Source organism: Stegastes partitus, unplaced genomic scaffold (genome assembly GCF_000690725.1).
Source record: "Stegastes partitus isolate 25-593 unplaced genomic scaffold, Stegastes_partitus-1.0.2 Scaffold626, whole genome shotgun sequence".
Classification (NCBI taxonomy): Eukaryota; Metazoa; Chordata; class Actinopteri; family Pomacentridae; genus Stegastes; species Stegastes partitus.
In genome coordinates, this window is record NW_007578357.1 from 369,632 (window position 1) to 386,196 (window position 16,565).

At 45.6% G+C, this 16,565-nt stretch overlaps 1 protein-coding gene across 1 annotated transcript; it reads left to right on the plus strand.

The window, feature by feature from the left end:
• Positions 1 to 150: 150 nt before the first annotated feature.
• On the plus strand, positions 151 to 9,453 carry wnt11 (wingless-type MMTV integration site family, member 11). The gene is made up of 6 exons (XM_008289636.1): positions 151 to 399; positions 1,979 to 2,175; positions 3,897 to 4,141; positions 5,624 to 5,901; positions 5,979 to 6,271; positions 8,391 to 9,453. The coding sequence occupies exons 2-6, from the start codon at positions 2,093 to 2,095 to the stop codon at positions 8,563 to 8,565; spliced, it is 1,074 nt and encodes a 357-aa protein (XP_008287858.1). The 5' UTR covers positions 151 to 399; positions 1,979 to 2,092; the 3' UTR covers positions 8,566 to 9,453.
• The last annotated feature ends 7,112 nt before the right edge of the window (positions 9,454 to 16,565 follow it).

Genomic DNA, 16,565 nt, shown 5'->3' on the forward strand with positions numbered 1-16,565 from the left:
ATCCACTGCCTTCTATCCCCCAGTCGTGCTGCTCCGGTCCCGGTGCTGCTGCTGCTTTCTTATGCTAATGCTGGTCTGACATCAGCAGTGAGATCAAAGCGGGCCAGGGGTACTTTAGAGCCGAGTCTGCCCCCACGCACACTCACTCACTCTCCTCCAGTCCACAGCCTCCCTCTCTCTCTCTCTCTCTCTCGCTCTGTCTCTCTCTCAGACCCACACTGACCGACACACCATGCGTACCTGTCCGGAGCTACTCTACCACCCCGTGCTGGATTTTACGCATTCGTCTGGCTCATAGCGACGCAGGCAGCAGCTCTCTGAAAGGATCTACTGGCATTTTTCTTTTTCTTCGGGTGTTTTCTTGTGTTGAACGGGGAAAAGCTGAGCGCCGCGGCAAAGGTGAGGAGAAGTTTGGTTCGGCTGCAGCCCGCAGGCGCGCTGCGTAAAAGTTTGGGACCGGAGAGAGACGACTTGTTGCTCTTCTCTTAAAAGCTTGTGCTGGAATTTTAAACAGAATAATTTAAATCAGGGGGGAAAATGTGGCCGTTATGGCTGTTTATATCCACATATTTGTGATTCTTGTGTTTTATTTCATGGTGAAAGCAGCTTCGGTTCATTCTGACGCGGACATGTTTGTCCTCACTTTCAAAGATCTGATTTCATTTTCAGCAGATTGGCAATAGTAATAATAATCTGATAAAATATCAGCGTGACTCTTGGCGGTAATCTGCACCAATCTGAGCCCACTGATCGTCAGGAAACACGGCGGGGCTTATCTGAGCTGGATGAGGGACGCACACCGGTTAGTGTGAGCGCCTATCAGCCTTTATCTGCAAACAGGAGCTGCCATTAGAGACACTTCAGCCAAACGTGAGGCAGTAAATCCATCGGAGCTTCAGATAGGACTGTGTGTGAGCAAACAGCCTGCAAAGACACTCCTTCTGTTTTAATTTCCTAATAATTACCTTTTTAGTATTTTCTCCCACCGGTCAGCCTCCGCAGTGTTTGGAAAATACTTGTAGCGCACAATAGTTTCTAGCTGGGCTCATTTGGATGATTAATCGCGCAGTTTGAAGCCAGTTTTGGGCCAATGAGCGCCGAGCGGGAGCCGCAGCCTCCAGCAGGCCCATTATCAGCTACCTGCGGCGTTAACGCGCTCAGCCGCCTTCAAACGCGCCTCTTATCTGCGCATATGCGATAAAGCTCCTGATGCGCTGCCCGCAAATCACCACCTTGATCTGAGCTGCTGTCCCCCATCTGAAATTCTTTCCTTTTTTTTTTTTTTCCCCAGCAGAGGTGACACCAAACTGAATTACAGACAGTAACAAACGCACAGCTTGGTGGTGGAAATAGGCCATCCTCTGCTCAGAGTTTAGCAAGCAGTGGTGTGATTGTGTAAGCTGTAACTGCTCCCAAAATATAAAAGAAAGAAAGCCCAGCATCTCCTACATTTGATGGGTGTATTAGTGTAAAACAACATGAAGCGCTTTGACATGCCTACAGGTACAGAATCAGTCGCTTTGTCAACACAGTGTTTTAGTTTTAAGGCTTTGCTGCAATTTCCTTTGTCTCCAGTGTGTTTACTTGTGTGCAGACGGAGGCCTGAGTCTTGTCTTGCTGTGGATTTTCTTTGCTCGAACGCCTGTAACCGTGTTAGTGAACTGCTCAGCGACTATTTCTGAGGAAATGGCAAATTTTTTAGTTTATTCTCTTTGTTATTTGAGATTGTTGGATTGAGACGTGATCGCTGAACCGAGGTTTAAAACGTTTTCTTTCTTTGGTTTTAATAAATGAAATGTGAGGCTTATTGATGATATGTAAATACTGTAAGCTTTTCAGAGCTCACACACACACAATAAAAAATCACTGTGGGTCTCACACTGCATTAATCAGGCCAGCACAGAAAACTAGTCCAGTTCTTAAGATGTTGCATGTGGCCCGGCTGAGTCATTGATTTTACTTCTATGGTTTAATGCAGGATTTAGCAGAGGAGGCCGTGACATGAGAGCTGACCTTTGAGTCTGAGCCGAGAAGCCCACCAGCCCTTCGTATCTGTGTCCGCCGCCGTGAACCGGAGAGCCACTGTCCAACCATGAGGAGCAGCTCTCATGCCCTGCCTCTTGGTGTGCTCACGGCTCTGCTGCTGTCTCAGGTCTGCTCCGGCATCAAATGGCTGTAAGTATTCCGAGGAGCGTCGTCCTTTCGCCGCCGTTACACCGTTTTGCATTCGAACGACGTCGAAACGGATGACGTCGTGAAGATACGCGATATTGTGTGGCTCTTTGCTGCCTGTTTTATGGAGTGGTGGACCCGTGGCAGCTTCAAAACGGGCCCCCAGCATTCCTCAAGTTGCTCCTGATCAAGGGAGAGTTCTGTACATGTGCATCTGATGGAGGAGACAGTAGCTTCTTCTGAGCTCTTTGTTTTGTTGATTTTAAAGCAAAAAGAGACGGTATGTGTTTCACTGTACAATGCAATGTCCTGCCATGTAATAATAAGAAAAAGGAACAAAAATAAAATCGGGATGACAAGGCGTCACGGTGGCCGAGACAGCGCCACACATGTCACTGCTTTGTGTGTGTAGTCTAGCGAGGCCTCCAATCACAGAAACAGCGGCTGTAGCAGGAAGCTCAGATGCTGCAAATGTTGACACAAATGTTGATTGCTCATACGGAGCACCACACTGTTTTTATGGCAGCGTTAGAGCAAACAATAATTTTCACCATAATTTTGGAAAGTCCGTAAAATTCCCAGGTTGCTATTTTTTGAATTTGTGTATGTTCTCGCCGGGTGTTTAGTGTCCCCATAAACCCTCGGCGGTTTTCGTCTCAATTTGCATGTTATGGTGCGTATTTATTCTATCCCCTGTGCTGATCACTGGGAAAACATGCCTTTCTACGTTGTGGCTTCTTATCAGAATGAGCGGTTGTAACACTCGCAGCAGGAACACTTGAGCAGATGTGCCCAATGAAAGCCGGGATGGCATGTGCTAAATCTAAGTAAGAAGTCTTACAGTCTTGATAATTCGCAGCGGTGCAATACAAAACAGATGCGGCTGTAAACACCTGCGAGTGCCGGGTTACTACGAGCCCAGAGGAGTCACAGCTTATCATTGGGCACCAACCGGCGGCCCCTTGGCCCCTAATGCAAAACAGGCCAAGGTGCAGGCGGCGCTGCCTGGTTCTCACGAACGCTCAGCACAGCGCGAGGTACAGAAAGCAGAGATCAGAGCTAAACTGCTCCGCCTGTGGTTTCTCTATTAAGTTAATCCCAAATAAGTTCAAATTGTTTGAATCAAACATGCTCACCTTTTATTGGTCTGTAAATAAACGATTCATGTCAGACTGAAGCCACAGAGGAAAACGCTTCCTGCGGTGGAAAATTCAGGCGGTGGAGGATCTATGCACTTTCTCATCTGCCTGCGGACCAGGATTTAGTGCGGCTTTTATTTTTTATTTTTTGGCGTATCTCGAGGCCTCTTCTGCGCTTTAACAAAGGAAAAGTCTTGTGCCAAGAACGTGTCACTTGTATTTTATGAATCTGCAGCTGACTCTCCTTTGGGATTTTTACAGTGATAAGATGACTCTTTGCTGCAACGCACGCCAAAATATTTCCCCGCCTGAAGCTTTATCTGTTTTGATTTTTCAACCTTTTTGTTTAAAATGCGATGTGTTTCACAGGCTCGACATGTACGTACACAAGAAACCCAAATCGCTAAAACAGGACTGCAAATAAAACTGCCAGCGCACTTTGTTTTTCCGTAAACATGATAATTTCACAAGTCGTAAAACAAAAATGCGTGATTACGCAACGAGCACCGTTGCCATCACCACCATAATTAAGGGAATACGGACTGTATAATGTATTCTAACCAAAGGCCCGTTGCCCTCTTGCAGAGCACTGTCACACGCTCCTGCATCTCTACACATCAACCAGACCCAGCACTGTAAGCAGCTGCCCGGCATGGTGTCCTCGCAAGCTCAGCTGTGCCGCAGCAACTTGGAGCTCATGCAAACCATCATCCAAGCGGCCCGGGAAGTCAAGAAAACATGCCAGAAGACCTTCGCTGACATGCGCTGGAACTGCTCCTCCATCGACATTCCCGTTGACACGCCCAAGTATCGTCCAGATCTCGACCGAGGTAAACTCATAAGCAGTTTATTTATGCGCACATGTTAACAGGAGTGCTGTTTAAAGAACCCTGATACTGAAATATGCCCCTTTCAAAAATGATTTCTGGTTTAGGATGATATGTTGTCTCATTTTTCCACTTTTCTGCTGCCAGCCAAATTATTCCATCATTTATTCCTGAGGAGTCCTCGCCAGGGATTTATACCGAAGCTGTTAACTGACACCACTGCTCTCCTCCCCTCCGCAACATATGTACACTCTGTATGTTATAATAATTGGTTTGTGATTTCTCAAATCCACAGGATTTTCAGATTGCACGCCTGTTTGCGTTGCAGCCTGACTTAGCTTTTTCCTTTGCCAACAGGACCTTGAATTAGCCAGAAGCAGTTGCTGGGTTGTGGGTGGGGATTGAGGGGGGTTGCGGCGCTCTCCAAAAAGGACATGGCTGCTATTTGCCAAATGAACAGTCTGCGCTGAACAGGAAATGGCTCATCTCTGTCCAGGGATGGCTTTGATCTAACCAGCCCACGGTCATACATGATTTCTTCCCTTACTTCCAATTGCTCCTCGGCCGTTCACATGTGTGCGCGTACACATCACTACCAATCACATCAGCGCTCAGTCTGCGTTACAACATTAGCGCTGATGTTTGATAGGTACGTTTAGTGCCCCGGGTCGGTTGCTTTTCTTCAAGCAAATGGAGGAAGAGGACAGATGGACGGCAGAGGAGCTGATTATGAAACACAAGTAATTTGAGAACTTTGTGTGGATGTTTAGATTTTTTTTTTCATTCGGTGCAATAATTTTTCATCACTGGAATCCACGGTAACCGACATCTGTTAAAGCTGACCTCACTCTGCGCCACGCTAGCACTTTTGCATACATTACAATAACTGACAGTAGAGCAGCAGCTTGTCTAAATAAAATGAAAACTTGCAGCTTGTGGCAGAAGAAAGAGAGAGAGAGAGAGAGAGTACAAATCCAACTGGTAGCGTTCGACATTATGTAAATACTATCTCATGTATTACATTTTTGGATCTGCTGGTATTTTCCTACTAACAGCTGCTAAAGCTGAATTTTCACATAACCGATCAAAATATTATTCAAGCAAAGCTGCTAAATGTTGGCTATCCCACAGCCTCTACCCTTTATTTGTCTTATGTGATAATACACTGGCTTTTTTTTAGATTTTTAGATCACATAGGGCTTTAGGAACGTCACCACATTTTGTCTTATTCATTAGACGTAATAGACCAAACGAAAGGATCTGCAAATTAATCGCCGGAGAAGATAATTGTTAGTTTCAGTCCTAATAACTGTTTTTAACCAGTGAATGTAATTTGTGCTTCAGTTTCATCTTTGAACTCGGGAGACCGTTATCTGCGTGTAGCTTTGATGTCTGTGCGTTTGCAAGGCCAAGGCCTAAAGAATCTGGCACATTCCCTTTGTACCTGCAGCGTATAATTAGGGTTTCACTATCTGTTTTCATCAGGAACAAGGGAGGCTGCGTTTGTCTACGCCCTCTCCGCGGCGACCATCAGCCACACCATAGCGCGGGCGTGCACGACCGGGGATTTGCGGCTGTGCTCGTGTGGTCCAATCCCTGCCGAGATCCCGGAGCCGGGCTATCGCTGGGGTGGCTGCGCCGACAACCTGCATTACGGTCTGATCATGGGCTCCAAGTTCTCGGACGCTCCCATGAAGATGAAGCGCTCGGGCTCCCACGCCAACAAACTGATGCACCTGCACAACAGTGAAGTGGGGAGACAGGTACGACACGAGATGAATAATATGTAGGCGTTGTGCCGTATTTATCAGTAGCGTAACCTCCATGGCTTCATTTCTAGGCTCTGAGAGATGCGCTGGTGATGAAGTGTAAATGCCACGGCGTGTCCGGATCCTGTTCGATAAGGACCTGCTGGAGAGGCCTGCAAGACCTGAGGGAGATCGCCATGGACCTGAAGACCAAGTACCTGTCCGCCACCAAAGTGGTTCACCGACCGATGGGGACACGCAAGCAGCTGGTACCCAAAGACATCGACATCAGGCCGGTGAGGGAGAACGAGCTGGTCTACCTGCAGAGCTCCCCAGACTTCTGCACCAAGAACGATAAGCAAGGCTCGGTCGGCACACAGGACAGGTGAGGCAGCCGGGTTTTCACTGTTAGTGTGCACGATAAGGAGGGGGATGTTGTGTAGCTATGACAGTTTATCAGCATGACTCAAATCAGCTCTGGACCAATGTGGCTGACAAAGAGGAAATGACCGATCCTGCATGTCTACTCATCCAGGATGTTGACTCAAGTGAAGTGCTGGTCTTCCTGGTGGCACTGTTTGGTTTACGGGCCGGCTGATAACAACCAGCGGCCCCTGAGAGGGCTTCGTCTGTGGCTTGTCTGAGCATGTGCCACTGAAAAAAGGCCACTGTGACTGGAGTCCTTGTCCCGCTATCTGAAACAATTACTAATGCGGTTATTCTTAGGACTGAGTGCACTCCAGCTGATATTGATTTGGAGAGGGCCACACAAACAGGGAAACAGTTAGTGGCGCCCCAAAGATAAAGGTGTACTTACACTATTCCACTTGGATGTTTTGGTTGGGATGGTTGTGTTCTGTTAGAGAGGCAGGAAGGAGCCCATATGTCTGAGAGTCAGAATCACGCTGAGATCTGGCTAACCAATAATCGGATAAATGCGTCGCAAATATGCAGTGCTGTTTTCAAACCTTATTGAATATGTGGCACACACATGGATAACTGTGTTTTCCAGAGGAGAACAGGCCATATATTATGACTTATTATTGCGTTTTGGATTGCATGGCTCTAGAGGTTCATTTTAAGGGTGGCCGAAGAGGTTGCTGATGTTTCCCTGGTGATATAATTTCACCCACACTTCACTGCAGAATCACGGTTTGTGCGAAGCCTCTGTGGACTAAATGTCGCATGATGTTTGTTATGAATGTCGCACATCATGTGACGGTCATATCATGCGTCCCTCTGCCTTGTGCCACTGATAGGCAGGAGACGTGTTTTATGTCAGGGACGCTCGCTGTGGCCGAATCATCTCCCACAGCCTGATAACGCAGCAGCCACAGCGCTAGTCCTTCTGCCAAATCACGGGACGCCCATTTGCTGTCATCATTATGACGTCTCCGCGTGACGTTTGCGTGTGAGTAACTGTGAGTGTACATGCGAGGTATTGATTGTTCCCATATGCGTCTGGACCGCTCACACACAGTCACAGCTCCGTCTGCTTTGCCGCGATCATCTAATGATTTCTTGCTCACTGGTGGCCACTGAATTCTGTCAGTTTTTTGTTTTTTCACACACTTGAATTGTCCCGGCTCCTGTCTGTTTTGTCAGCTCTGACCCTTAAACCACACCTGACAGCAGTTTTTTTTTCTGACTAACAAGAGAATCTGGGGCAGGGAATTTTTGCAGCAGTCCCTAATGGATAAAGTGTGATCCCCGGTCCAAAAGCGTGTCATGTCCCTGCGCTTTAGTCTTAAATTACATTATTGTGTCTCTTCCCTAAACCAGCAGATGTGACCTGCAGAATGTGCGCTGCTTTCCTCCTGCTCCACTTGCAGCGCAGAAGTGATATAACAAGATCCTGCTCTTGACAAAACATAACTGTGTGGGGGTTTCTGTCTATTTGCCAGCTCCCACCGATGTAATAAACCTGTCTTACATTCTCAATGACTCTTGTCCCTCCTCCTCGTCCTCCTTCTTCTTTCACTCCTCCTCCTGCTTCGCAGCCATCGGCTCGGCGGCGGCTCTCTCGCCCAACTGGTCATTAACACTCTGCCATCATAAAACAAAGCAATTATGTGTAAAGGGTGAGCTAAAGAGAGGGAGGGCAGCCCTGTGTATTCAGTGTGATTTATGGCAGGGCTATTCTCTGCACATTCAAGATGCCCCGGGCTGCTGAAATGAGAGGCTGCGGAGCGCCCACTGCCCAAAGACAACGAAAATGAAAGAAAATGGAAGGAAAAAAAATGTCTGGGAGAGGGAGTGAACAAAAGGTGAAAGCACACTGGTCGGTCAAGCCCTTTTAAAGGTCTATTGTAGACTCCTGACAGGCGGCGAGATTGTGCTAAATGTTTTAAAATGAAGCTGTAAACTTAGTTGTCATGAGCAGGAGAGCAAGCTGGAGGCTCGTTCAGTCCAAACTTCTGCCTCCCTTTTCTCTGCCCTGGTTGGGAAAATGTTTTAGTGCAACTCCAAGTGCACCGACTGACGAGCTCTTCTGTATTTTTCAGGCAGTGCAACAAAACCTCAGCCGGCAGCGACAGCTGCGACCTGATGTGCTGCGGCCGCGGCTACAACCCGTACACGGAGAAGCTGGTGGAGCGCTGCCACTGCAAGTACCACTGGTGCTGCTACGTCACCTGCAAGAAGTGCGAGCGGATCGTGGAGAGATACGTTTGCAAATGAGTCCCTGCCGGCCCCAGCAGCAGTCCTCGGCGTCGTACCCGGCCACCCAAGGCTACAGATTAACCAAAGCACTACAATAGCAAGGCTTACTTTTGTTCTAAGCTTTAGCATGCATATCTCAACGAGAAGTGGTCTATTCTTGTGTCAGTATCCTTTTTTGTATCAAATCTCCAAACCGCCAGTTGGGCTTCTGAGCTTTTTTTTTTTTTTTTTTTGCTTGACAAACGTGGACGTGGAGAGTGTGACGACAGCGCCAGTCGGTTCATGTGAAGATCGCCGTCCTCCTGGGTATTTTCTTTTTCTTGTTAATGATTATAAATCCCCTCCAACAGGGATACTGAAAGTCTATTTTATTATATCGCTAATAAAGAGAAATAATATTGGATGTTATGCTGGAGGAGAGGGCGTGTCGGCTCTGGTGAGCAGACAAAAGACTTATGGTTGACTTCATTCCACGGAAATCGAAAGGTTCTCATGGATCCACTCCTTTTTTTTTTTTTTTTTTAAAGGTACTATTATAACTTTTTTCCTTGTCAGCCGTGGACAGCAGAGGAAAAAGGAACACAAAGGGAACTTCAAGTGCTTTTCAATCATGGAACATTTTTGTGGTTGATGTATTGGACTCTCAACACGTGTCCCGTGCGGATCACGATACGCCTGCATCCCTGTGGAATGAGAGAGGAAACCTACGGACTTTGTGAAACGGTGCATTATCTCCTTTTTTTGTCTGACATGCAGGCAGTTCAAAATATATTCTATTTTTCAGAGCATATGAGCTGAACTCATGGATTTTGTAAACCACTTTTGTGTGGATGTACATACTGTTATTTTGTATACTGAAATAAAGAAAGAAGTATTTATAAAATAATTAAATGACCTTCACCATCATCTTTACGCGGATGCTGCACGTTCTTCTCTGTTTCTGTGAACTGCACCTTTGATGACGTATCGTCTGGCTCGTTTTGCAGAAAGAGAAACTCACAACCTCCAAGACTAATTATTTTTAAACTATGCGACATTTTGCGTAATTCACTTCAAATCCAAGTGTTATAAAATGCCCGTGAACCACAACTTATTACACACTGTGACTGTAAATCAGCTCAGCGCAGTCGGTAATGAGTTGCAGAGTTCAACCTGACAGCCTATAGGGATCTCTCTCTGAATTACCCAAACCCTGGGAAAGTGTTTGTTTGGACATTCCAGCTCCTCACAAAGGCACGGGGACTTTTGTCACTTTTACCACAGCTTTAACACTCAAACACTCATCTGTCTGAGACCCAGACCTCCGATGGACAAACATCAGATTTTAAAAAACAAACCCGGTTTATTTTGAACGCGCAGCTCGTCTGCCGGCGTGTCGGGAGGGAACAGACTTGGCGCTGCGTCGAGCCGAGATATTGCCCTCTGACCAGAATTGTGTTGGTTAAAGTGGTTCTCATGATTTTGCGCTGACGGAAATAGCCGGGGAGGATGTCGAGCCCATGCTGTGAGCTCACATGATCCATCGCCGTGCCAGCCTGCACAATCTGCACACCTACTGGAGCTGTAAGCACTTCTTGACCCCAGCTTGTGGATGCACACAGAAAGTGCCACAACAACCCTGTGCACACTGGAAAAGTACAGCCGAGGGAACTGTTACCACCACTTATGTAGCCTTTAGCAGACATCTACGGTGCTGGACTTGTTTCTCAGCTGACCTTTTCCGTAAATCCCATTTTGGCTACAAACATTGGTTAAGAAGAATTGATTAGCCACGTCTATTTAGGGTAATGTGGAGGAATGTGACTCCAGATCCAAAGGCAGGATCCTGGCCACAGACTTTCTGAGACGATGGCAACAATGGGACTGAGGGCAGCGACTGAACAATGAGGAAAGACTCCACCGCTGAATGTTGTTGTATAGCAACCATGTCGAATTATCACAACTAAAATCTAAGCACGACATTATCGTAATTTCATCACGCCTCTAAAGATTAGACAGGGCTATGTCTGACCTGCTTTAATGTGGAAAAGCTGGACCTGGCCAACTGACCCTCTGAGCAGCCAGTGTTATCATTAAGCCGTGCAGCTATTCGGCCGACCTTCAACTAACCCGTCTGAAATATCTCGCTTGGACATAGTCCACATAATAAAACACTTCATGTGAGACCTGCACTGCTGTCCCAGTGCGAGGACATTCAGAGAGGACAGACGCTGCACTGTGGTCTGTGGGTTCGGGGGCAGGGAGGCTCTGCTGTTGCAGGTGAGCCGGGCTCTGCTCGGGCTGCACACAGCCTTGTCCGTCGACAGCCTCAAGGACTCTTCAGTCACTGGCATTCCTTCAGCCTGGCATTTGGAGAGAATAGGTTATGAGTCCACCCACTGCTGTCTGTCACTGAGTTCACCACTCCAGAAATGTGAAGCCTCACCTGCTGAATGAGGACTTACACGCTGTCCTCAGGCCACAGCAGAGGATGACAAAGAGCTCGTGAGGACACCAAAGTGCTGCAGTTTGTGAGCGTGATGCAAAACTTTTAACACGTCTGCAGAAACAGCATGTCTTAAAATAGCACATTGAAGCTGAGCTCTCACTAAATACACAACCGCGCTCATGCAAATGTTTAAACAAAGTTGAGAAACCGTCCTGGAATCCGTCACACACCAAAACAACGCAGCACTATCGCGACTAAACCTAAGCATGACATTATATTTAATCACGCCTCTGGAGATTAGATAGGCCTCGTCTGACCTGCTTCGGCGTGGAAACACTGGACCGGGCCGGCTGACCCTCTGAGCAACCGTTGTTATCATTAAGCCGTGCAGCTATTCGGCCGACCTTCAGCTAACCCTCCTGAAATATCTCACTTCAGCTCAGGCCACATAATAAAACACTCCACGTAGCTCCTGGATGTGCCGCCACAACGCCAACCTGTTGTTACTCATTTGCCTCGCATTATTTCATTTCTCTATCTGTCAACACAGAGCTGTGGTGGAGCGGAAGAGCGCCTGTGTGAGGCCATGAATGGGCTTCCTTCTTGGCTGGGATCAGGTAGAAAACAGCTTTAGAGCAGCCCTCATCCGGGCCATTAAGGACTTTTGTGTCTGAAACGAAAGACAAAACAAAAGTAAAGACAAAAAACGGAACTAATCGCTGCTGCAGTTTATGTTTCTTTTCTTTCTTTCCGTCTCCGTCGGAGTATCTGAGTATCTCCCCGTGGTCGGCGTGACCCCGCTCGCTCTGTGGGAATTGCCCGGTAATAGAGAAGGAAAAGAAGACTTTAATGGACAGCAGTGAAAATATCAGGGGTTAATGTCAGTCCGGACAATATAATGCCAATTGCCTTTGTGCAGCCTGCAGTCGAGATAACTAGCTGTGAAAGAGGGAGACAAAGAATTTGGCTGGAGCGGTAAAGGCTTTCAGATGTACTGACCCGTACAGTAAATGGACTTTTGTGGACTCCACCCCCTCCCTCACCCTCCAGCCTTTAAATAGGAGCCCAGCAGTATGTGCTGTTAAAGGGCATTTTTCTGTGTGTGTGTGTGTGTGTGTGTGTGTGTGTGTGTGTGTGTGCGTGTCCTCAGGCATGTTGCTGGGAGATAGCAGATCGTGCAAAGCATGCACCTTTGGAGATAATGACAAACCAGTGGAGGGCTGAGGAACCGGCAGCGTTACGGCCACAAGTTTGTGCTGTTCTGGAAACTAATTTGGCCAAAATCTCTGTTTAAATAATAACATTTAGTGTTTTTAATCCTTTATCGTTTAACTCTATTTACAGCTTTGCTTCGTTTATTTTCTCCTGCGTGTCTCGGTCCATGTGTCTCCTGTTTTCCTGTTCTTCTTTCATCCTTTGTGAATATTTGACACGTGTTCCTGAGCGTACTTATTACTCAGAGAAGAAACTCAGCCAAACAAAGCTTTACCTTCACTTTGAATAGCTCTTTTCGATTACATCCTGCAGAAGAAAAACCCCCGAAACAGATGTAGTATAAACGGCAAAACTGTTATATCTACTGTAAATATTCTTTAATGAATCGGCATGCTCGCAGAGACGAAGAAACACAAAACGTACGCCAACGCCGGACTGCAATACGACAGCTTAATGGGCTTTCTTTTTTTTCCATGTATAAAAAAGGGACTTTTTAATTATTACAAACACCACGGTTTGACATTTTAAACAGGAGCAGAGCTACAGCGCTGATTATTTTTCTATTATGAGTCACAGCAAGTGAAGGAAATCACAATAAGCCTACAGTTTAATACAGCACACAAATCAAAACAGGAGATATGCAACCACGGCTAACACACTGAGCCACACGTAGCAGCAATACACATTCTGCAAAATAAAACATCTCCATTATACCGTCATGTTTTAGAACTAATTTTCATTTTTCTTAACATAAAAGTAGAAGAACATGAGAAGCTAAACAACACGCCACGTTGTTTAGCACAGCAATAAAGTTGTTGCAATCTTCAGACTAAACTGCATTTTAAAATGATAAATTTATTCTCCTGTAATCTCAACACAGAGATCATGAATCAGTTTCAGAGCCTCGGTGTAAAAGGCAGGAAAGATGAAAAGAGACGTGAAGCAGGGAAAGAGCGAGGCCGAATTAATACGAATAAAAGAAACGAGCGAGCTAAGTATGCTGGGAAAAGTAAACAGTGGTCCATGTAATCACAGTAAATCTGTCCAGAGGGGCCGCCAGAGCAAGCTGTGCCCTCAGTCGAGGAGTCAACAAACCCAGAGGAAAAAAACTGCTAACTAACTAACATTACTGAGAAGGGTTAAAGAGGGTAGCGGCACGGCTTTATTCACGACATCAGTGAAACGCCGCCGTGTTTACCCAGCGTCTGGCTGAGTTAAAGTGTGTACACTTCAACGTTTAATTCAGATCAGGGTCACAAATGTAAAGATGACTTTAGCGTTAGAGGGTTTGTTTTTTTCCTGACGTTTCTGTGTATCCGGAGAACACGGTCGAGGATATCTTAGCCACGGCTGACGTGAAGTCTCCCACTGTTTCAGGCCGCAGCGAGCGGACCAGTGATGAAAAACATTCACGTAGCCAGCAGCATTAAGATCTGCTGTGATGATCTGATAAAGGCAGCGGCCCGGCCCCCCACGCCGACCACAGATCAGTTAAGGCATCAGGCCAATTGCCTTCGCGAGGCAGTTCACCGCCGTGCATGAAATATTTTTCCCCCAGTAATATCCTAATCTGACACGCAGCCGTCACACTAATGTCATGTAGAAACATCAAAAGACTTCAGCGAACAGACATTAAAGAAAACATGAAGGAAACAGAAGTAATGTTATGCAAGAATTTGTTCCTAATAAGTCAGAAGTTTTGCTTTTCCATCTGAGACAGTGAGATAACATTCACAGTTTGTTCATGTAGTCTGGTTTTATTATTTCTATGAACCGAGGCACTTTTTTTTTTTCTTATTATTATTACTTTGCTAAATCGGGCAAAAAACGAGAAACATTTGGAATAAACGGTACTGATTTGTGGATCTTCATTCGGCACACAGCATGTCTGCTCCTTTGTTTCTGGGTCCAGATTTAGAAAATAAATGCACAAGTGGATATTGTTGGGAAAGGACTTTGTTTGTCATATATATTGATGTATTGAAAACAGATGTGGCTCTTGTTTATTTCCAGCAAATATTCGGCTCTCATTGTGACTGTGGCCCAAAGGTTAAATGTGAGAATAATTCTTCTTTGAGGTTTTTTTATTTTATTTTTGCGTCGGTAAATTCGGCAGGCTGCTGATCGCCATCCAAGTATTTTCAGGAGAACATGTGGACAGGTCCGGGCCGGAGCGCTAAAACGGCACCTTGACTTCCGTCGACAGCTCCAGTTGCCGAGCGGTTAAACCTCAACACAGTTTTAGTTTAGAGGAGATAGACCATATGAGCTCAGCGCACGGCTCAGATCTCCCCCCGATCTGGTTAAACGCTCTCTGAAGTTGTCCAAATGAATGGCCGAGGCATAAAATTCAGACATTTCATCTCTTGCTGCAACTCGAGCGCATCGCAGTAAATCAATCTTCGGCCCCTTGCAAATCTTTCAACTTAAAAGAAGCATTTTTATAGGAAGAAAAAGCAAAAGATGTGACGAGGGAATCGGCTTTACACGCACGCATATTTATTTCTCCTCCATTTGTAACATAAGGGTAATTTTGAGTGGTAGCCAGATTACCCCCTTCGCTTTAATTGCTTCCATATTTCTTCGTCTGAGTGAGGTAATACCATTTATTTGGCACGGGACCGAGTGGGAAGGGCAGCCAGCGCAGCCATTATGTGTGATTAGCGCTGTTTTGCTGCACTGACTTGATTTGTGAAATGTCTGATTGGTGACACGCCTTGTGGGAAAAGAGTTGCTTTTTTTTTTTCTTCTACTTAAGAAACTGGAAACTATGTGCCACCATCAATCATCAATAACCTGCTACTGAAATTAAAACAGGTGCTGAAAGACTGAATCAGTGCAAATATATTTTGGCTGATAGCTTTTGTTTTTCTTTTTCTTTTTTCTTTCTCCAAGTACTCGCTATTTCCCAACCAGAAATCAAATTATTTAAATAAAGATAAACCTTGTGATGCTTAAAAATGTGCTACACAGATGTATTTATTTAAAAAATATATATTTCATTACCACTTGGGTCTTGTTAGTTTTAATTGTAAAATGTTCTGCCTTTATAATTCTAGAAACCTAACTGCCAAGAAAAAGTGCATTCAAACAGTTTTGGGGTGTGTTTACTTTTTTTTGTTGGGTTAATATTAATTTAAATCTTTTCAATTTGTTGCTTCATAAATGGTGAAAAGCTCAAACTGCTCTTTCTCATGACATTGCAAACGATTAGGTTGTTTTTTCTTTTATTGTTGAGCTTAATAATTCATTTAGTGTACAGCATTGTTAGTTGCTGACCTGGAATTAAGTTGCATTGAACACGACTTCTGTTTGCACTCAGGATGTGTATATATATATATACACACACACACATACATATATATATATATGTGTGTGTGTGTGTGTGTGTAATACAGACAGGAAACACTCGATGCTTTCCTACGACGCGAACAGCCTCCTGAATGTATTCACGCCTGCATATTCAGCTGAGAACACAGTCGACAAGTGGGCCCTGAACACTAGGTGAGGTGACAGGTTTTATATATATATAATACATATTTATATGTGTGTTTATCCATGATGCCTCCTGTTACAAAAGGACAATAACTTCTAATAACTTGTTTAACTGTAAACTAAATTGTATAAGTCATCCTACATCCACCCAACCGGTGGAGGCAGATGGCCGTCCCTCCCTGAGCCTGGTTCTGTCGGAGGTTTTTTTTCCCCTGTGGGGGTTTTCGGTTCCTTCCCACTGTTGTGGACTGCTGAAGCTTATAGGGAATCTAAATGTTTTGGATTGTTGGGTGTTTCTGTCTCTGCCTTTGTGAAGCGCTATGAGATGACTTGTTGTTGTAAATATGCGCTATACAAATAAAATTGAATTGAATTGAATTGAATTTTATGGTGTTACCAACAGAAATAATGGCTAAAACTATGAAAATATGACCAAAGCTGCACTAAACCAGAGTTACCCTCTAATGTGGCAACAGCAACATGTCCCCAGTCATAACAGCATTTTACTAATCACCAGGGGGAAACTTCTGTGAGACTAAACTGCACTTCTTGTTGTTTCAAACGACGGTAATGACTAAATAACTACGTTCCAACTTTATCTTTGTTTTTGTTCGTTTCCAGCTCTTGTAGTGAAGATAAGGGCGTAGAAGCCCATCTGCTGCGCTGTCTGTGACCTGCAGACCTCCGCCGCAGGCCGCAGGTCCACTATATTATACCTGCAGCCTGACGCCGGCCTGATTTATTCGCCTCTTCTAGACCTGGAATGGACTCAACCCTCGGCTGGGCTGTTAAATCTGCACAGTGATGCAGCCAAGAGGGGAGTAGGCCCTGCTGCTCCACTCAGCTTCACCTCCTCCACATCCAGGCACAGCCCAGCTAG